Genomic DNA, 23,930 nt, shown 5'->3' with positions numbered 1-23,930 from the left:
CGACTGAATGACAGACATGTTTGCCAAAGCAATTGTCAGGATGTGAGTTGTACACATAATGCAAAGCAGCATCTACAATAGCATTCGTATACAAAACTCTTCTTTGTCGATTTTTCTTTGAGGGTTTCCGCTTTTTCCCAATCTCCAAGCCAAACCTGAGTCAAGCAAACGAAAGACATATCCGAAGCGGTCAAGCTATTCTCGAGGTTTTGTCCCTCAAATTCTCGGCATAAATTGATTAATAAAGATAAGTTAACTCTTCCGATATTAAACTTTTATAAAAATATATGAATATACAAAAACATATATAAATCAGTCAATATAGGAATAAACATATATTTTGATATAAATACAGATAGATAGCTAAATTCTGTGAAGTGAACCCCAACGCATATCATCAGTCCTAAAAGGATATATTTACTAAATTCGTATTATCGTGAAATAATTCATGTACCATTGATCATAATACATTATCCGACTGCAAACAATTTGTCAAACATTTAACCTAAAAAGGGCATACCTGTCGTATGCTTGGAACGTTCAGATTGACTAAGGGTTGAGTTTACAATTGGAAAACTAAAATTACGAGCTGAATGCGAGGAACAATCGAGAGTGCGTGACCTAATGATAGGGAGCGAAATGATGTAAATCGACAATATTGCGCATAAATGTGTTTAAAATTACGCATTGCTCATACGCAGCGTATGGCAATATTTCCGCTTCATGGCACATTATATGCATGCAGACAACGGCAAGCATTGAAGCTGGCCCGAGACCACTTAGTATTCAGTTCATAGACACAGAACGCAGACATTTGCTGGCTAATGGAGAATGGCAACAGCAATAGCAACAGCAACAGCAACAGCAATAGCAATAGCAAAGGACACCCAATAGAAACCCATTCGCGTTGGCAAGTAAATATGGGTCGCGTTGCCCACGCTGGCCAAATGCAATGCTATTGATTTTTCATTTTTGGTTTCATTGCCTGCCAAAGGCGCAACAACAATACCAACAATGGCAACGACAACGGCCCAACTAAATGCCAAATGAAAATTAGCCAAGGCACGCATTTGGCTACTTTGTTTTTGTTTTTTTGTTTTTAATATTATTTTTATTATTTTTCGCTTTAATGCCTATTTTGGTCGAGTGCCGTGGACTGGCCAACGCACTGCCATTCCGACTTGGCATTGGCCATGTCGTGCTAACGTGTACGATGAGCCAACGCACACACACACACACTCCCACACACACAGTGTGTCTGTGGGCTAGTCATAATACGCGTATTCAAAGGACAATGGCGACTCTCCTGCAAAAATAAAATTTCAAGTCAAGCCATAAAAACGGCTGCCAGCTTCGCGTGTGTGTGTGTGTTTCGCGACTTCTGGCGAGTGGGTTGCCAAACAACAACAACAACAACAACAGCAACAACACCGGCCAAAAGTAAAAGCAAAAGCAAATCCAAGCAAAACAAAATTAGTTTCATAAGTTTTTTATGAGTTCATCGCTTTTTTGTGTGTTGCCTTTGGCCACAGTGCACATATACATATATAGGGTATGTGTGTGCTTGTGGTGTGTCCTTAGACACCCACATTCGCCCTAACTGACTAACCAGCTTTTGTGCCAAGGGTCGAACGTCGAGGCAGTCGCGTGGGCGACGCCCATCCCTCAGCTCCACAGCTGCTGTGCTGGCACTTCCGCTGTTTCTCACACTCACACACACACACACACACATACACTCTTGCGTACTGTGGGCCACGCAAATAATTCACAAATGAAATATATACAAAGAGCAGGAAGCCAACTAAAATACATATGTATATTGAGAGTGTTTTTCTTTTGTTGCCTGGCTAGACGTTTAGTTTTGCACAGTTCGCGTGTGTGTGTATATGTAAAAGAGAGCGCTACGAAGACGCAAAGGGAGAGAGAGAGAGAGAGAGAGAGAGAGAGAGGCAGCAGCGTTGGCGACAATTTGTTAAATTGTTATTGTTATTTCTATGTTAAATGCTCCACTGCCCACAAAATGAACAACGCCCCGTGCCACCCGTCCCTCAGCCATCAGCAAATTCACATTGAAAACTTTTGTTGCTTGACTCCTCGCCGCTGGCTGCACGTAGCGTCAATCTGCATAAATTATGTGAAATTTATAAGGACAACAAAAGGCATCAGCAGCAACAGCAACAGAAACAACAATAGTCACAGATGGCAGCTAGAAAAACTTATTACGAAAAACAAATATTGTACAACAAATATATTTTAATGTTGAGCTCTTTTTATTCGAACTGCCAACTGAACGCTGTAATTTGATATAAGAAAAAAGAGAAAAAGGGGGGGGGGGGGGGGGGGGGGGGGGGGGGGGGGGGGAACAAGATAGAGAGAGAGAGAAGGAAGAGAGATGGCGAGAGAAAGAGAGGTGAAGAGAGTGAAGCATATAGCGAAATGAGCTTAGCTGCATGATCAGAAATAAAGACCAGAAATTAAATAAGCAACGAAGCAAAGATCAAGTTTATGTTATTAAATAGTTAATATATAGTTAATATATATGTATGCGACTTGATCTGTTGCTGAACGTAGTTTCTCTTTTTGTAATCGATATCGACAACCTGTGTGTTGACCACATTTTGCAATGCACCCTCTCGTATGGATCTTCAATTCCTAATTCTTGACTTCCTTCTCCCCACGCTGCTTACAAATTTTAAGAGATTTTGTAGCTAAGGACATGGGTTTTCGGAGCCAAATGTGATATTTATGCTCAGAAAATTGCGCACCCATCTGACAATAAGCACCGAAAATAGTTAAGAAGGGCGAATAATTAGCATATGCGAGTGTGTGTGTGTGTTTTTGTTTATGTATATGTGTTCGTGCATATGTGTATGTTAAGAAAGATTGCAACGATAGGGCGACGCTGAGTGCAGAGTGGAGCAACCTTAATGGTTTAAAATATCTTTTATTTATATTAAATTATCAATCAAAATGTGCGTTTTATCGTGCAAATTGCTGCAAGTGTATTTCCTTAATGCATTGGAAATGCAAATGCAAACGAAACACGCCTTAAAAGCGAATCTGTTGGAAATTGAGGCGCGGTCTTTGACTATACCCATATGAAATATTCAAAGGTGTTAAGGACATTGCATGCTATAGTCATACGGCATTCAGCTCGGTCGCCTCATGAGGACAACAACAACAATAGGACACTGGCAACAGCAAAAGACCCTAACAATGTGAACAAACGAGCCATGCCATACTAGGCCCTAAAGTGAGCTGGCCAACAACTGGCCTAACGTGGCTTTTGCTGTCGATGTTCCGCACAAATTGATTTTCTCACACCTACAGATTAGCTGGTGGGGTACATGGGAGTGGGGGAGACGAAAAGTTGATTTTCGTTGTTTGAGCAGATTTCTTTCGCTTTCAGTTGACTTGGTTTTTGGCAAAGGCATGTCAAGTACATAATAATATCATCAGCGAGCGAAGTTTCAGCCCGATGTTGTATTTAGTTTTTATTTGTCAGTCTGATGCCAGCAGCGAGCAGGTGTCAATTATGTAAGCTAAAAATGAACAGACCTGATGGCTGGACATGCGAAAGCAACAAATTAATCCTTGTAAGATTGATGCATGAAATGAACTCAGCTAAGATTGGATTAAGCTTTGAGATTGTGATTAAAATGGGTCTTTTGTAGAAAAATGTACAACTTATTTGAAAGCTTCTAAATGGATCAGGCTGAATGTATAGAGCTTTAAGCTCCTCCTGTTAAAATCACTTCAAATATATACTCATGATTAAATTACACGAGAAGCTTTAAAGCACATTAAAGACTTAACTGTTTACTGCATCAAAAGCTGCTACTGAAGGCTTAAAGCACATTTAAGCCGTAGGCTAAAGGTAGCTAACTGTTTTACAATCACAAAAGCTGCTACTGAAGCTTAAAAGCACATTTAGGACTAAGGCTGGAGGAAGTTAAATGTTTTACGACCAGAAAAGTTGCTACTGAGGTTTTAAAGCACATTAAAGTCTTAGGCTACAGGTACTTAGCTGTTTTACGTTAACAAAAGTGACTACCGTGAGCTATGTAATAAACTATCTGCATTTTATTAAACCACAATCATTTTGTACATATTGATTTTTGGACGCAATCGGATCGTAGTGGCAGCTTTATTATTGTTCAGTTCATAATATTTATTGATGCAGCTGTGGTCTCAGTTATTTGAGCCGGCGGGTCGAGCGTTTAATTATTGACACTTGTTTGTAAATGAATTTATAAAGGATGTGGACGGAGTAAGAATGTGGCATCATTTTCATTTCAACTGCTGTCCAGCGTTTCAGTTTCAGTCTCTTTTTTGCTATATGGAATCTCGCCTCCGCCCGACTAATAAATTATGAGCCATACGGCTGGGGCAAGGCAAGAGCTGGCCAAAAGCATGGGCAGAGCCACTTAGCGATTTTGCAATGGTTGGATCAATCGGGCCGGATTAATGTCCATCCGAGTGTCGACAAATGCGAATTGTGAATTCATGTTGCTGTGACACGTGCCACGTTGATGGATACGGCTGAATCTGGATAGCCAGTGAGTTAGCTTGGAATTAAAGTGGGCCATAGAGCATTTACACACTTTAGACAGACTAGGCACTATGTTCAGTCCATGTCGCTGCCTAATGGATGAATAATCCATGTGTGCTGTCCCTCAACTGCAGATGCTGAATGGTATTTAAGCACATGATTAACTCACTACACACAGCTGACGACGTACATTGAATGATTTCATTATTGACTTTAAATAATTGTGCGCATGACGGGATTAAATGCTGAGAATAATGAGTTTTGTATACCGCGTCCCAGTGCCAGCGCCACCGGCAGCAGCATTTCCAATTGCATCATTTGATTACGCTCAATTTGTGTTAACTGCTTTTTTCTGCGCTCTGGTCTGTCCTTGTTTATATGCATCTGGATGGCGCTTCAATTATAATTCAATGAGGGAAGACAACATAATTGATGTGCGGTTTCCGCATTCATACATTCAGGCATTTATCAAAAGTGAAGGTTGTTGGCCAACCGAACTGTGCTCATCAATAATTTCTGATTAAGAGCCTCTCTTGCAGGAAAAAATGGCAATTAAAGCACTTAACCATCATTAAAATATAAACAGGGCTGTGAGCTAACTAGAGCTAACTTAGCTAGCTTTCCCTATTCGGTATTCGAGTGAATTTGATTGAGCTTTTTAGTTCGAATTTTAGATTCAATGTAAGTTAATTTGGAATTGGAAATTTGCCTTCTTCTCATTCCCTTGTGGGTTCAACAAGGCGTATGCGTTATATTAAGTATACGCGCGTGCAGTACTTTCAATTATAATTAATCAATAATCAATCATTATATTTTTTTTAAATAATATATTAATGTGTCTGCCATAATGAATTTGAATTAATTCATTAGCCTCATTGAAATGGGAAATGTAAATATAATCAGTTGCCAGTGGCGTCGAGGAAATGTGTCTATGTGCAGCATATTTCAACAGAATTCGTATTACCAAGAACTGAGAATGAATTGTTCGCTTTGGCTTATTCAAATTTCATGCAAATTTGCTAGGGCCAACATTTAAATTTAATTGCAGCAATAATGTTTAATTCCATTAATGAGTGTAAGTCAAGAGCTCAATAGCCATAATTTAAATGCGTTTGATGTAGTAAAAAATCAAGTTGTTAAAACACAAATGGGAATGCGGTACGTGACGAGATGAAATTGTGTATACAAGGCATGAATTTTTGGGATTTAATAGGCAATTTGTAGTCGTAATCCAAATAAAAATCGCCCACAGTTACACGCACCCGCACGCATACAACATCCAGTTGAGCACAATGAAATAATTTTACACATTGACTGTGGTGTCGGCAGGCGCTAAGCCGTTAAATTCCCTAGAGCCAAATGCTAAATGCAACTGGGTCGAAATATTAGAGCCAAATGCCACGATTTAATGGGTAATAAATCGATTGGCTGCTTGTTGCTGCCTGCCCGACCAGTGCAACGTCCGTGGGTCTGTGGGTCTGCTGCTCACCCAAGTCGGCTCGAGAGGTTGATCTGAGACTGGAACAGCAGCTGGAGCCGGAGCTTATCGGCACGCATGCACGCCAGCTGGCGGCAATTTGGATACGCAGATAAAGCATTTATTGGCCACATAAAACGGGTAAAATTACTTGCCAGCCGCCGCTTCCGTGCCACCCTCTGGTATACAGAAAGCCGCAAAACGCTTTGTTGGGCTATCGCCTTGGGCTGTACCCTTCGGCTGACCGCTGTTCAATTTCGCTATGTAATTTCCTATTGTTGTCGCTCGCCCATTGAACTCAGCTCAAAATCAATTTACGATGACATTTTTCGGAAAAAATTTTCTACAAAACGTTTCCTACTACATTTTAGCCATTCATTCAATTCGGCTAAATGAAATGAATGGCAGCAAATTAGACAAATTGTGCCAAGCATTTGTCATAATCCTGAAAGGATATACATTGTCCCAGTTGCTACATTTATCCATGCTGCAGCTGGCATTGTCCTGGCAGCCAAAGTTGCCAGTTCCTCCAACACTCAACTACGTGCCTCTGTGAAATGTCAAATAAGAAATGTACCTGAAACGAAAGGAAAACATTTCTCAGTTGTTTTGAAGTGCATTTTGTTTGTTTATTTCTTGAATTATTTTTTGTTTTTTTCATGGTTTAAAAGATACTGAATATGATATTAAGAGCAAATAGCTGAGCTCGGGGATGATTTAGTTCCCATTTGAATTCATGTTGATAAATGGCATATAAAAAATTCATTTTTAATTTAAATTTAACTGGATTTCATGCTATGCTAGAAACAGAAAGTCTTGGCATTTGTGTGTTGATATCTGACTGATTCTTAACATCTAGAATGAAGCCTAATCTACGTAATATCGACTTATTTGCAGACAACGGGTAAGTAATTGGTAGGCCTTTTTTTGTGCAGGAGCCTAAATATTTTTATCCAAGTCCTTCTCGGGGCCATCCATTCTGATTGTCCCTAACAATTTGTCATTTTAGTCAACTTCAAAAACGAGCGCGTCGGAAACTTTTGTGTTGTGCAAAGGAAAAAAGTTAAATTAAATAAATTACAAAATGCTTTGCCAGCAAGCACAATGCGTTTGCGCAAATACATAAAAAAATAAAACAAAAAACCAAATAAATAAAAAAGGTAAAGAGACCGAGCGAAGAATAAACAAAAAGTTCAGGCTGCCAGCCAGACGAGGACGAGACGCGCTGCAAATGTTTAACAAGGATTCGGTGGCAAATTAAAAGCCACCAACGTTGCCTCCATAAATCATGCGCCATGCCAAGAGAAAGGCGCAAAGAAAACACAGCGCCTAGACAAAGCGAGGAAAACAGAAAAGAAATATAAATAAAATGCGGCGACGAGTCGCAATAACTTTTAAGAAATTATTATATATTCATATACCCTATAGTAAAGGTGGTTATGTGCGCGATTTCTAACATTTCCCACAGCTTCGAGAGTTCATTAAAGATATCAACTAGTTTAGTTGCTCGCTCTTAGATTAATCTATTACTGAGTACTTATATTGCGGTTTAATGTGCCTTACTTCATTAATCAACTAAAAATTAATTTGTATTCATGTTTAATCTATTGTAGCTTATATTACTATTGTTTTCCTTTTTATTGGCGCACTTAAATTAATCGTTCTTAAGTAAAAACGCAAAAGTTGCAGTAAAAGTTGAAAGTGCACTTAACTTTAATGCAACACAGTGAGTTGAAAATATAATTTCTTTCTTCTTAACATAATATTCAAAATGCACTTAACTATTTGGTAGTAAGTATGTCGATATTTTATTTTTTTACAGGGTATCGCATTTGTACTCGAGCTGGCATTACAAACAATAAATCTACTGGCAGAAACACGGTACGATGACAATTTAAAGCTATTCGCAAGTGTTCTTGTGTTTTTTTTTGTCGTAGTTGTTGTAGATGTTGTTGTTATTTTTGTGTATGTAGCTGTGAGTGTTCCGGCGCGTTGCACTCGAAACGAGAGCAAGGGATGTCCAAGCCGCCGCAGACAAACAATTTAAATTGTGAGGGCGGCCCGAAACGGGGCCATGGAATTGCGTTGAAAGGTCCCGAATGCCCCATTTGGAGTGTCGTGCGAAAAAGGCCAGCAAAATACAAAACAACAACAACAAACAGGCGAAACAACAATGACAAATAAAAAAGTATGTGACACAAACAGCGGCAACGACAACGTTCCGGAAAACAAACGGAAATTGTGAAATATACAAATGTGTTCCGGCTTCTATAGGTGAACTACATGGAAACTCCACGCGCCTCTGGCGCACAACAAGACAAGACACAACAAAGGGGCACGTACAACAAAACCAGCTTATATAATTGTAGAGTTTTAATAAAAATATATGGCCACGGCCTGGACAATTGTTATATGTCACATTCGAACAACAAAAAGCAAAAGACAAGCTACCAAAGCACACAATTGCCCCATGCCGAAATATTTCTCGAACGGGCTTGTTTAAATGGAAGCATTTGAGGTTTATCGTTGCCCTAGGCTGTGCTCGGGCACTTTGCTAGTGGAATATACGTAATTGAAGCTGGAACATTGTTCGGTTATGCTGGGCGCTAAAACGTTTTTCATGAAATTCAATTCTCGAACAAAGTGTAGTTTTTGGTTTGATTGTGGGAGCTTTGTTTCTCCCTAACGAAATGGGTCAAGCAATTAAAAGCTGCTGTGGAAGTACATTTGCAACATTTCAATTTATATTTTTTGCAAAACACTTTTTTTTTCTTATTTACCGAAATTACCCGTCATTGCCTGTGCCTGGTATTCTGCCTACAAGAATCTATTACTATAATTCCACCTTGAAATTCAGTTTTTACCAACAGAGTGGATTTTCCGCAATGGGTGAATTGCATTTTACACATTTTGTCAATTGGTCAGATTTTTCGATAAATAATATTCGAGTCGTAGACAGTTTTTTGATTTGATTATTCTCTATAGACTTATGGAAGTCCCAATATATTTATTTTTTTATTTGGCATTCATTATTCGGCCTTATATTAATTTGTATATCCTGAGCACATCGCTTACGAGTAAAAGGGGTGTAATATTTTTATGCAAATATATGTGCAGGCAGAAGGAAGCATCTCGGATGCCATAAAGTAGTATATATTTTCTTGAACAGCAGCAATATTCTAGTCAATTTAGGCATGTCCGTATTTATGAATGTGTTGATCGCAGAACCTGGTTGAGTTGGAGGTTTTATATTTAGAAGGTAGTTCCTGCTTCTTGATATAATCGATACCTTTCCCCGTTTGCAAGCGATCTATAAGAATCTATATCGAAATGCTGTTCTTTCTGTCAAATCTCTTTGGTTCTAGTGGTTAGAGCCACAAAATGTGAATAGTATCTTTCATTTCATAGCTACTCCGTCCCAATTGCTTAGCACGAGCTGTATTTGGTGTTGGTAGAAGAATGTACGGAATGTACCCGAGTTTGGCACTCCCGACTCGAAAATTCTTACTTGTTCGTATTCAAAGTTAAGACTCTGCCTTACTTTTCCCATTTGTTTAGTCACACCCGATAGCCAATCAATCCGTCAGTTAGTTGCAATATACAACTTTTTATATAAGTATATAGAAAGCTAATGAAATCGAGTCTTTTTTTTATGTATATTCACAGTTTTAAAGGCGCCTGCGTATAATGTTATTTATCTCTTGGGTTCCATAATTTAAGTAGCTAAAATTTAATTTAAAAATCTGTTGAGCTGGCAATTACCAACAAGCAGCCGCAAATGCTGTCAGAAATCATTGCAAAATATTGAAAAATAGGCGAATGCAAGCCGAATGCTTTTGGCAATTGGCCAAAAAAAAAAAAAAATAAAGAAAAGAAAAGGGAACCACAAACTAGGCAGCTGCAAAAGGGGATTGTAATTACGAAATTAAAAGTGTGACAGCTGCATGATGGACTTGTCTGAAATAAATGAATGAATGTGGCATAGACGAATTGACAGGCATGGCCAGTCGGGTAGTCGGGTAGTCGGGTGGTTGGGTAGTCGAGGCCCACCGATCAGCCTTGGGGCATTGGCATTGGGGCGTGGATCTGCATTATGAGTGTGCGGCCATATTGCACTTGAGCTGCTGCTCAGCTCCTGCCGGCAGAGTGTGTGGCAGTGACGGATGCGGATGCTGGCATTTGCAACGCCAACGTGTCCTGACCGAGGCCGCAACATGGGCACCCAGCATCAAGCAGCAAGTGCCAAGTCGACTGAGGAGAGCTGGCACCCCATGGAGACGGCAGGTGGCTGATGGCCCCTTATTGAAATTTGTTGCATTATGCTGGGGCTTGGCCCCCCCCACCTTGTTCAGGATGCTTGGAAATGTCCTTGTACGATGCTCACTGCACTTGATTGTCAACAAAATGGTTTTGCAGTAAGGCTCACAGCTTGTTGTAGCTTCTTGTTGTTGCTGTTGTTGTTAGATGCCCCGCTTCTGCCCCACTTGTGTATTATTTTTTTTTTTTTTCTCTATATTATTTTTGGCTTGCGGCACTTGATTTTGAAGTGACTGCAACTGCTGTGCAGCTGGCAGGCAAAAGGACATGCGGCAGTAATTAAATTTGTGCATGTAGAATGAATCAAATGCTTAAAGTTGTGAAAGGCCCTTTTGGAAAGTAACTAGAAATTTCCCTCTTTTTGTTTTTTGTTTTAAATTAGGCACGAGAAATGTCACATTGTTGGCACATGCATAGGCATATATGCGCACACACACACACAGACACACAAGAAAACACTTGAAGACGGCCATAAAGATAAATGTTTTATGTACGTGAATTGCGTTGAATAAAAGCTCTGTTTGCCTGCTTTATATGCAAAAAGAGAGAGAGAGAGGCACGAACAGACAAACACACAAACACAAAGTGCGCTAAAATGCTTTCTCCTCCCTCTCTCTCTCTCTCTCTCTCTCTCTCTCTCTCTCTCTCTCTCTCTCTCTCTCTCTCTCTCTAATTCCTGCTACCAGTGCCCGGCCATCTCTGTTTTTCTCGAATTATGCGAGATGGCATTTGCTGGCATGCCCACATTACTCATACGCCCCACATAAGCCCCTCATAGCACCAATGCCGCACGCGCCTCGCTGTTGCGCTTCATTTAAGCAAATTCACGTGCACATTTAAGCTTAATTGTTTCTTGAATTAAGCCAAATACAAATAGGTGCGCAAAACGTGCTGAAAATGCTGTTAATTTTCAACCAGAGTGTGCAACTGGAGCTGAGATTTATCAGAAGAATTTAAATATTCACAATTTTCTCGGAAACTTGTATTTAAGTGACGATTTATACTGTTCCCATTTAATGTGGCTTGAAGTTTGGTAATAAAGTCTACAAAAACTTTCATATGTCAGCATAATGCATAATATGTGCTCACATATATCTAAATATTCATATACAACACATGACCATTAAAAATACAAGGCTTAAGCTGCCTTTGGAATCACAAGCGCTTGTTTTATATCGCATAAATTTATTATGGGTTGCTTATATGTGTATACAAATAGCCGAAAAGGACGCTTTACGTATGTATTACCACCCGCCCATAAATTCACTTTAATAACATACTCAAATTTAGATATTATCTGCGTGCACGGCACATAAGTATGCTCGCATATTTTTCGGTATTTCTCTGTGTCTGGGGAGACGCAGTCTCAATTCTCGCTGGAATCGCCGTCTCCGCTGCTTGGCAGTGCTCTTGCTCTTGAATTATGTGCTTTCACAAATTGTCTGGGGCGAAGCATTTAAGACATTTTATTCAAGCGCATCTCAAGTTATTCTTAGGTGGTTTTTCTTTTTGAACATTTCTTTAGTATTGTGGATCATGTCTGAGTTCGAAATAAGCTCAACATTAGAGACAACGCGGCCGTGTCTGTTATTCTGCTTGTTCTTCTATCGGCTACAAACTTTGGTCAATAGCAGAATATGTGCAAATGTTACGTTTGCTACTAGAAGAGTGTCGTAACCAGCGGTAAAGTTGCTTGATACGACATTAAAATAAGAATCCGCACATGAATATCTCGGCGTCAATTTAGAAAAAAAACGCACGTTCAGCAGACATGTCGCAGTGGTCCAGCGAATAACTACAAAGATGGTATGGCTGCTTTCTACTAAAAACAAGCATTCACTCACATAGTAATGTTATATGAGTCAATACTAACTCCTATGTGGACCTATGCGCCGTAGATGTACTCGAATCGCTCAAAGCAATCTTGCTTTGAATCTTCGTAGAAGGATCTGCAATGCTCCTAGGTATATGAGTACTAGGGTTGTCAAGAGTTCCCAAAATTGGAGACTTAATCCGTCAACCCGCCAAGCGATAGGTCTTCGCTCCCATGCCATCTTACTAGAAGAAAAAGAACTAGGTGCCATATTACTGGAGGATGTCTCTTTAGAGCAAGAAAGAGAGCCCCAAGCGGTATTATCCACAGGATCTACCTGACAGGATTCTCTTAACTAAAATTCATATTAGCTCTGCGATATAATCAAAATAAAAAAACTCTGCACACCTTAGCCTAAATAGCAGTATTTCTTATTACATTTATTTCCCTCTCATATAACTAGCTTAAGCTGCCAATTTTAGGTGGTTGTAATCTTGTCAATAATAAAATATATATAAATTCAAAAAGAAGAGCGGGTGGAGGTATCAAAAATTTGCATTATATATTATAATATAATATCCTCCATATTGAATTTGATGCCTCTAGCTCTTATGATCTGCGAGTTATGCTAAAAAAACCCTGATTCGAAATCGATACTTATCGATACTATTTGTCTCAAATTTACAAATTACTATATGAACCTGGTGATACTTAACATAGATACTAAGCGCATTATAGAGCATTCTGAGCCCTATTTGACACTTCATAAATTATTAATATATATATATATAAATATATATATTTATCGATTTTGATATGAAGAGAACCAAATAGTAAAAGGTAAGCTTGCTCTTTAATATCTCAAATTATTAAAAGTGCGAGACATTTTTACAAATAATAATAACTATAATTGCATGTATATTCCTGGGGGATACTTTATGGGGTCGGAGATGCTTTCTTCTGCCTGTTACCTAAAATTGCACAAACAAATATTATGGGAAATTTTTAAAAGTCTTTACCAAGATTGCTTGACTTAAGACTGTTGCACATTCTTGTTGACATTTGCTATGTCACATTAATCCAATGTAAAAGTTTTATTTGCAAATCGTGTTACTTGTGTACATTTTAAATTGCATACCTCAAGGAGCTGGTTGCATTTCACGTCTTGTCTATGTGTTTAAGGACTTTGTACTCATCTCTCAATATTCCTTGGTAATGTTTATGAAATAAACAAACTTGGGCTTCAGGTTTCATGCGCATGTCCTTCAGGCCATTTACAGCAATTAAGATGCCCGAGTTCGAGGCTTTAATGTACATTACATTGTCCGACTGTTGTCGCTTGTGCTTATGCGTGTGTGTGTGTGTGTGTGTGTGTGTATGTGTGTGTGCTTTGTTAATGAAGCGTATGGCTGACTGCGACTGCTGGCTGACTTAGCGGACTTTTGGTTGCCAGCTCCCCGGATTTGGTGGGGATTTACTCAAATGAAGTGGCGTCAAGCAAAATATTTGCTTTGCAAGCAACTATTGCTTGCCTGCAACTACTTTTTTGACTTTTTTTTTATTTCTGCTGTCAGTGAGAACTTATTGCCAGTCAGCGTATGCAGAACAAGAGCTGGTCACGCCCACGCAAATGATTTTGTATTTCTATGCCGATTGCATTTCGAGAACGGCAAAAGGAAAACGAAAATTTGTCGAACGGCTTTCATATGGTGCGCATTATTATTAATATTGATTTTAAGGGGGGAGAACCATGCTTGTGTCTGTGATGAGAGCCTGGCGATGTCCTTCGCACATATGATGCCAGATGCCCCACACACACACACACATAAACACACATAAACACACACACACACACACACACATACAGACGCAGCCTCCAACATATACCATATACTAGAAGTAGTAGTTCGCCATGTGGCTGATAAAAATAACAATAGCAGCCTTTTTTTCTTTGGCTGCCGTTTTGAACCCAAAAGATAAAAGCGCCCCGCATTTTCATGCTTGTATTGTTTGCACGAGCTTGAGTAAAAAGAGAAAAAAATAACAAATACGTGACAGAGCGTTGGAAAACGCAGCCTGCGCACAACTAGGCGTCATTTCAACAATAATGAAGCCTAAAATGATTGTGATTAGATTGCTGCTGGCTGAAAAAAAATAAATAAATAAAAAACGAGACAAGCTCAAGGACTCAAAGCCGGCACTTAATTAAAGTATAGTTCTTGGGCTTGAGCTGCGTTTGTTTTAGATAAACGACATTTTAAATACAATATAAATAATAAAATATAATTTACTTTATACGTGCATCAATGTATATTTATTTCATAACCTAAAGAGAAATTTAAATATGTAGAAGACGTGACTTTAACTTAGTCGTTGCAGCTAAGTTGCTTGTGCGCCAAAGAAGTTGAGTTTTTGTATACCAATTTGGGGGCATTGTAATTTTGTCATGAAGTGTGTAACGCATAGAAGCGGACATCTCCGACCCTATAAAGTATATATATTCTAGATCAGCTTCAACCGAGTTGATACAGCCATGTCCGTCTGTCCGCCCGTTCGTCCATCTGTGCGTCTGTCTGTCTGCTTGTTTGTTTCTATGCGAACTAGTCTTTCAGTTTTAAAGCCATCATTTGTAAACTCTGCATATATCCGTCTGTCTATGCAGGCAGTACAAATGTCGGAACCCAACGGATTAGATTATTATAACTCGGCATTAATTAGTTTCTCTATGCTTCTCAAAATGTTATCAACATCGGTTTACTTCATAAGATAGTTTTCATAGGAACAATCGGTCGAACGATCGGCTTCAATAAGAAAAACTCTTGTATCTTTACCTAACTCGGCATTTACTATTACAACTATGCTGCTTATACGTGTGTCGGGTCTAATCAAGACCGCACTACTATATTATATAGCACTATAGGAAAGATCGTTTGAAGAATGAATTTTTGTATATCAATAGATTCTGTATTCCAATATATTTTCATCAAACTTCCCATACCCAAGTTTCACTATCCCGTAAGGAAAATGTATGCAAGAGCATCAAATGTTCGGTGTGCTTAGTGCTTTATGCGTACTTTCTCGTTTATTTTTTTCGTAAGTAAAAGAAACACGCTTTTCTGCGAAAAGTGGCACACACACGCACGCAGCAAGCGACAGGAGGCTGCCATGCAGCAGCCACAGGAGCAGCAGTTGGCCAGGCTAAGTAGGCCACTTTGGGTGCAGCCGCGAAGCAGGTCCGCCAACCGTTTGAGCCCAGAACAGCACTTGGAATGCTGCTTTGTTAAGAGTTTGAAGAGCTGAGTTGAGTGGAGTATTCTCATGCTTCATGGGTTGCAATTTTGCAAGTTTGCCAAACCAGATGATTGACTTGTCTTAAGAATTGCTAATTTCAGGCACAAGCTAAAGAGTTTCAACTTCAACAAAATCTTTCATTTGTAGCCTAAGCTGCATTTTAATATTTTTTCTAATAATTCCAAAGGACTGCAATGCACATGATATGCTGCAAATCCTTTACAAAACTAACTAGAATTATTTTTATTCCTAGTCAGCGAGACTGCGACGAAAGGTAAGCAGATTATGTAACATATATGTATGTACACAACTCTACATCCACGTGCTTATGCCACATGAGTGTAGGAGTGCGTCTGTGTGCGTGTGTGTGTGTGTCTGTGTGTGTGTGTATCTCACAGATAGCATTAACAATGGCACATGCTGACGCCAGTTGGTTTCGCAACTTTTCAACAGCTCTTTTTCAACTGTTTTTATTAGTGATTTCCGTTGAAAACAAGCTAAATTATGCGTATTTCTTTTTAGCCTTTTTTACGGTGGAAAGATTGCGGGCTGCGACACCTGCCATAAACCTCACCTTGTTTAGCATAAATATATCTGAAAAGCTCGAAGACAATGAAAACTTTGTTCAATATACTTTGGCTGTCATTTTTGTTAAGAGATCTTTGCAAACATTTTACTTTTTTTAATAAGTATGTGAGCAGGGTAATAATAAATAGTTGTTTATACCCTGAACCAATTAAAAATGGGTATAAGGGTATATTGTATTTGTGCGAAAGCCAAATGTATGTAACAGGCAGAAGGAAGCATCTCCGACCCCATAAAGTATATATATTCTTGATCAGCATCAATAGTCGAGTCGATCTAGCCATGTCCGTCTGTCTGTCCGTCCGCCCGTCCGTATGTATGAACGCAAGGATCTCAGAACCTATAGGAGCTACAGACTTGAAATTAGATGTAGGTGCTCCTAGTTCCCGCGCAGATCGAGTTTGTTTCCGATAATCGATAACTTACTCCGTTTCCACGAAATTGATAAAAATCGATATCGATATCCTGTTTTTTAGGCAATTTTGGTAAATAATAAGAGCTAGACTAACTAAACTTGACATATAGCTTCTAAAATAGAATATATATATTCATTTGATGTTGGAAGAAGAGGGTTCAGGGTATCCCCTAGTCGGGAGCTCGCGACTAGAACCTCTTACTTGTTTTGATTTGTCGAGAATTGTATTTTGATAAATTTGATTTCAGATTTAATGGAAATTTCAGACTAAATAGAAACGTGATAGGTTCCTCGAAGACTCCTTAGCAAACATAGCTTAAAATCAAAACACAGCTAAAAACAAACTGAAAGTATGTTTCTTTCAAGTGAAGAAAAAATCAAGTTATCGATATCGATAGACTGGCTCGTCTATTAACGCTGATCAAGAATATATACGTTTTATATGGCCGAAGATGTTTCCTACCTATTACACACATTTGCATGAAATAAATAAACAGCTAGCTCGGGCTATTAAGTTAGTTGAACGGTCATCCGACCAACATGTTGTGCTTTAAACTGAAATATGCTGAAAATGTAGGCCTATTAACTCATAACACATGCTGTCATCGGCCTCTATTGTTCGGCATAAGCCCATTGGGCAGATAAACGAAAATCTAGCTGGGCATAATGCTCATTCGGCTACTAATTGATAGGGCACGTGCCCCACAAACAATGAGGTAAACAATCCAAAAGGCAGCTCACCTCAGCCTGAAAGACAATGGCAGCATTGATTGCATGGCTCGATTGCCTGCTCGTGCCTGAGCATGTGAAACTGACTCGGCCCAATTGAATAATGCAGATGCACATGTGCAAAGGGTCCGGACAGACCAATTTATTATCGATTGCGTCAATGTAAAGTTGCAATTGGATATGCAAAATTGAGCCACAGTGCGCTCAGACAAGTATAAAGCTTACTAGCTCACTGGAAAAGAATGCCACAAAAAGACTATAATTACGAATCAATAGCTTTGCCGGAGCGCACTATAAATATGGTTGTTTGTTTTTAATATGTTCCAATGATAAATGTAATTGTTATTGTCGCACTTATTCACATGTGTATAATCAAAGGAGCAGCGCTGTGGATAGCAAATAAAGCCCGAAACTCAATCGAGAGTCGACTTGTCAACAGCTCAACAAATCAATCATACGCAGCGTGGTGCGTGCTTTCCTGCTAGTTAATGCGTGCCTGTTGGGCGTGTATTATCTGTGGCACACACACACATACACACAGACGCAGACATGCATGTGACACTTGGACTTATAAATAATACAGCCCACTCATTACTCCAAACAATAAAGCTGGCTTCCAATTTCGTCGAATGTGTCATTATTGAATTATTTAAATCTCGAGTCGAGGCCAACCAAACAAATAATGGACAGCAACAACACATTTATTGCAATTGGATGGGGCAGGTGAGTGGCACCTGCTTCAGGTACAGTTCAGTACAGTTCCAGAGCTTACTACAAGTTGGCAAACTTTTGTAAACTTAATTAATTTAAATGAGCTTGGAACCTGAAGTCAACTGAAACTCAATTTGACGATGCATGCAAATTAACTCAAACTCGAGCCCGACTAGTTAAAAGATGTTCTTGTACATTAGCCTACTTAGGTATAAGCTCTGCAACTTTCGTCTTGACAGTTGATAATCAAGGCTGTACTTTCGTCAACTTACAGGGCTTAAACAACTAATATCACGTTGTGCAATCAAATCATGTTTTATCAATCGAATCAATGGCAGCTAATTGGCATACAAATCTTTAAGAAGCATTTTCTAAGAAACTCATAATTGTGATCAACATTTTTACAAAATAAATAATTAATTTATGCATAAACATTTGTAAACAAAAATATGTTTTTGTGTATAAGCAAGAAATGCCAGAAAAAAATTAACGAAAATAAATAAAGAATTCTTTACTTAAAAAATTGAATTTTTAAATAAACATTAAACAAAAGTTTCTTAGTGAAAAAAGTAAAAATGTCATAAAACTTAAATAAAATAAACAAATAATTAATTACATGAAATTTTCGAAATATATATAAACTTTTGTAAAAAATAGATAAAATAAATAATAAATAAATAAAACAAGAAATGTAATAAAAAAAAAATTATTATATACTTAAAAAATTAAATTAAAATTAATAAACATTTGTAAGGAATTATCATAACAGCTAATTAAAAAATATTTAAATGAAATAACAAAAAAATTATGAATTACATCTTTTAACTGTTTTGAGTATCGAATAATCTTTCTCACATACAAGTTTAATATCCTTGGGAAAAGTTTCCTCTTGAAATATTGTAAATCACTTTTCTAAGTTTCTTTTATTAAGATAATCAATTTTAATTATTAATTTCTTTTTGTGCAATGATTAATCTAACTTTAGAGGCAGTTGTTTATTTAACTTAAGCTCCAATGCTAAGCGATAGGATTGTGGGCGTACATACCTGAGATTCTCAATGCGTGGCCGGCGGCACTGCGGACGATTGCGCCGATGGCTGCGATCCTTTTTACAGCGGCAATCGCAATGCATGATGCAGAGGGCGATGGATGAGATGACCGTTATCACAAAGGGGACCACAAAAAAATGAATGATGATGGCCTCCTGATCGTCATGATTGTAGGATGTGAGGACGACGGTCTTGTTTTTGCGCGAATAGAAACACGGATAGATGGCGCCCTCGACGCCATAATACATATTGAAGTTCTTGCACGTGACAGTGGGCGGATAGCCGCATCCCTTAATGTTGACCAGCAATGTGGCCTCACCGGACTGCTCCCACTCGGCGGTGTAGTTGGTATAGTCGGTCATGTTCTCTGGTATCGTAATGTTCTGTTCAATAAAAGTCACATATATGTGCACACAGCGATAGAGATCGGAGGTGCAGCCCTCGCGACAGGAGCTCCACGAGCAATTGAATATGCCGACAAGATCCTCGCGACGCGTTGTTGTGCACAACGTTGGATTCTCGATAAAATCGTGGCTCAGTGTCGATATGGCTGGATCCACATAGAGCGGCACCAGAAACAGCAGCGATGCGCCGGCCGTCACCGAGAAAAAGGCGAGTGTGGAGGTGCCATAGAAACGCGCACGTTCCCGCCACGAACGAAAGCGCCGATTGCCATTTTTCTTTTTTGGAGCCAGTTCTCGGATTTTACGTAACCGTAGCTCTTGTTGTTGCTGCTCGAGTAGTAATTCCGAACTGCCACTCCTCATATTATTGTCGGTGCACCCAGGGCGCTGATGTTGCTGCTGATTGTTGCTGCTGCTGCTGCTGCTGCTACTGCTACTGCTGCTGCTGCTTCTGCTGGTGTTGTTGCTGTTGTTAATGCTGTTACTGTTTTCCCTTTTGTTGTTGCTTGCGTTGACGCTGACGTCGCCGTCGGCGTTGGCGTCGCAGCAGCAGCTGCAGCTGCAGCGACGTCACCACCCGCACCAGCCAAAGCCTGCGGCTGGGCCTGAGAGCTGCTCCTAGGGTTAGTCGTTGTCGTTGTCGTCGGTGTTGCACTCTTCAATTTGGCAGCAGGCAGAGCGACAAACCGTGAGAGAGAGAGAGCGAAATGAAGAAAGCTGGACACTTGCAGCGTACGTCGAAGCTGACGCGGACGTTGCGTTGGCAGCGGCAGGCGTCGCTGCCTACCGCAACATCCAAGAGCGGCACGAGTACGCAGCGGACGCGAGACAAACTTTTTGATGATTGAGGTTATGTACACACGCGTCGACGCAGAAGGAGACCGGATAAACAGCTGTTTGACCAACCAAGCCTCACACTCGCTGCCCACAGAAAGCGTTACAAATCACGAGAGAGCGAGAGTGGGTGGGTGAGACAGACAGAGAGAGAAAGATAGACAGAGAGCGCGCGCGTGAGTACCTAATGGGCAGGGGTTGTGTATAGGCAGGCAGACAGCGAGTGTGTGACAGAGATAGCGCGCACAAGATAGTAAGAGAGAATGCGAGAGAGTGAGAGACAGAGTCAGTCAGACGGCGAAAGGAAGACGCTCGGCAGCGTCTTCATTTGTGTTGTATGAGTTGATTTTTATTTTTGCTTTGCTTTTTATTAACGTCGCGGGCAGCTTTGACATTTGCATTATACAGTTAGTACTTGTGCTGTTGTTTCTAATTGTTATTGCCGTTAATTCACCGCTATTGTTGATATTATTGTTGGCACTGGAAAAAGAAGAAGCAGAACAACAACAAGAACATGAACAATGGGAAGGGCGGCAATTAACAAATTGCGGTTTATGCTTGCGCCGCACTTGACAGCTGTTGATGTAGGTTAGTTTGACAAGAGAGCAAACAGCGAGCAGCGAGTAAACTAGCGAGTGCGAGAGAGCAGCGCCCGTAAAAGGACGCTGCCAACGTTGGCAGCGACGTCAGCGTCAACGTCAGCGTCGACGTCGCGAGCAAACTGTGTGACTTTCTTTTTAGTGTGTCGCCCCAGTGACTGTGTAATCTTTCTTTTTTCTTTTTATGGGTGGAATTATTTATGCTACACATTTTGTGCGGCACAATCTAATGTTGTTGCCATAGTTGTTATTATTTTTCAATTTATTTGCATTTTTTTCGACTCACGCTCAAGTTCAACAAAAAAAAAAAAATACCAGATATGCTTGATTTATTATAGTTCCCACAAAATGTTCAATGTCTGTTGACCACCAAAAACTGCGCCTAATTCAGCAGCGTACACTGAAACAATCTAAGTAGGCGCTAGTCAGTTAAACTAAATGAAAATCGCCTTTTTATTTTTATTGAAATATATGAAAATTTCTGCTCTGATAGCCCATCACCTAGTTTATTTGGCTCTAGTCAAAAAAGAAAGTATTAATTATAACAAGAGCTGATGACAGGCAATGCTTGATTTATAAACTGCTTTACAACACTGTTTTCACAATTATTCATTTCAACACTTGTCGCGAAAAGAGGAAATTCACTTCAAAACTATTTAAATATAAATAAAAAGAATTATTTGTTTGCTTAATGCTTGTGACAGTTAAAAACAGTAAATAAAATATGTAATAAATAAATAAATATAATAAATAAAATAATAAAATGAGCAATAAAAATATTAAGAAAAAAAATAACAATAAAAACTAATATTCATTAGAAAAAAATTAAATTAATAAAATAAAATAAATAATAAAAAGGAATATAAATATAACACAATAATAATATTAAAATAATATAGATATAAATATAATTAATAAATAAATACAAATAATAAAATATATAATAATATAATACAAAAAATAAATATTAATGAAATAAATAAAAATAATCAAATAAATAAAAATAAAATTATATAAAAATATAAATATAGAAGAAAAATAAGAATAAAATAAAATTAAATTTAAAAAATATATCCAGCTGGTGCTATTTTGGTACTATTTTATCTTCTAATTTTAATTATTCATTTTATTTATTTTTTTTATTTATGTTTTTTTTATTTCTAATCTTGTTGCTTTTGTTGGTTGCAATTTTATTTTCCATTGCCTGGACAATCTTTCGCTATGCTCTTCCATTCGAATTATTCACTTTTTGGGCCTGTCCGCATGACACCCACTATTTACCCTCATATTCAGTTTGAGCATTTTTGTTTTTATTGCAGCTTTGCGTGACTCTAAATGTTGGTCACTTTCACACATACACACACACGCACCCACACACACACACACACAGTTTGTTTTTGTTGCGGGAGTTTGGAACACATTTCACAATTTTAGCAAACACACACACACACACACACGCACACGCACATGACATACATGCCATGCACGTGTTTGCGTGTGCTGCCATGTATTTCGGATGATTTCATTCATGTATATGTCCTGCATCGTGCGTTGAGTTCTTTCAACTGGGCACAGGGCGTATGAGTAATGTCATGACAGAACAAGTCTGCCAAATGGTCAGAGAACAGATTTTGCTAGACTTTGTGTTGGACTCTTCTTTCTTTTTTTATCGCTGCTCGCTGCTGACGCAAATAATTGTTGCTAAATTTGTATAAAACACATATAGATATATTTGCACATAGCCGCCCATGCCACGCCTTTTGCGGCTAGCACTAACTGTGGCAAAAAAAAAAAATGCAGCCAAGTATCTAACTAACTTTTGACAGTTGAAATCGCGCTGCTCCGCGCATTGTTGCCCCCTTGGCAAATTTGTTGCTGTTGTTGTTGTTGTTGTTGTTGCTTCACTGGTCAAATTTGAAGATTTTTGTTGTTGTTGTTTGTTTTGTGCACAATGTACCGCCGATTACAGCACAGAATTTGCCATAGACTAGGGAATTTGTTAGCCTTTTCTGGCTTTTCGCTGGCAAACACACGCGCGGGCACACACACACACACAGACACAGACACAACACAACACAACACACACTGAATCGAGACGAGAAGCGCGAACGCTGGGCCCTGACGTGCCTCTCGGAGTGTTTGTCCAAAACTGAGACAAGGACCCGACTCCGCACAGGACTCAAGTGTAGGTGTCTATGTGCTTACGTGTGTGTGTGTGTGTGTGTGTGTGTGCGGGTGGCGTCAGCTTCGCGAAGTCGACATGAGAAGCGCTGGCGACGTCAACGCCGGCAGCGACTCTTTGCCGAGTCAGGAGCATTCAAAGGATTCGCATTTGCGCACTTCGTGCACCCGCTGAGCTTGAGAGAAACAGTCGTTGTCTCAAGCACTCGCTAGTTGTTTGTTAACAACAAATGCTACACTGCTTGCTCTACTGCCTGGAATAAATTAAACCTAGATACAGTTGTCACAATCTCCCACTTATTAAATAAACAAATGGATTTCAAATAAACCAAATAAAACAAATTCATACAATTTTAGCTCGTTGTGAGCAGAGCACTGCTTGAAACTTAGCACAGACAACAACCTGCTTGCACTGCTTGCTGTTGCTTATCGTATAGTGTAGCTTACACTGGTGGCCGACCAGTCGGCACGCTCTGCTTTTTGTACCCTCAAAAAATGGTTAAAAAGGGTATATTGGTTGGGTATAGAGAATAGAGTCGCTAAGCTGTTACTACTGTCTTTTCTAGTCATCATTGAGAACACATTTCGCACCGGTGCTAATGAGAACAGTTTTTTTTTACAAATAATATTATATATATATTATCTTTAATTCGAAAAATAAACTTTCTATAGTTTATTCTTTGCATATTCCATTCAAGCGCCGTAAATATTGTGAAAAATATTAAATATATTTTCGCAAAGATTTTTGAAAATATATTTGTAACTAAGCCGATTATTAGCAAAAAGGTGGAAAACTTCCACCAATGTTCCACAGCTGCAAGTGGAATATCCAATATTGAAATGGGTTGAACACATAGAATTATATATATTATATTGAATTAATATAGTATTAGGTTTAATTCAATTTTTGGTATATCAAAGACAGCGAGCTTTAAATACTACTAACAGTTATTATTATTTGGGATTTGGTATT

General features: G+C 39.0%; 1 protein-coding gene across 1 annotated transcript in view; it reads right to left on the bottom strand.

Moving 5' to 3' along the window:
- Window positions 1–19,706, bottom strand: part of LOC115771988 (protein tipE) — a 29,771-nt gene extending 10,065 nt beyond the window's left edge. Inside the window, exon 1 of the mRNA XM_030717909.1 lies at window positions 18,937–19,706. Within this exon, the coding sequence (XP_030573769.1) occupies window positions 18,937–19,706 (770 nt within the window). The remainder of the gene's footprint in view (window positions 1–18,936) is intronic.
- Between the last annotated feature and the right edge of the window lie 4,224 nt (window positions 19,707–23,930).

The sequence above is a fragment of the Drosophila novamexicana genome, unplaced genomic scaffold (genome assembly GCF_003285875.2).
Source record: "Drosophila novamexicana strain 15010-1031.04,08,12 unplaced genomic scaffold, DnovRS2.1 tig00000108-arrow-pilon, whole genome shotgun sequence".
Lineage (NCBI taxonomy): Eukaryota > Metazoa > Arthropoda > Insecta > Diptera > Drosophilidae > Drosophila > Drosophila novamexicana.
The sequence above is the reverse complement of the archived record's forward strand: the minus strand, read 5'-3'. Positions and strand labels throughout refer to the sequence as shown.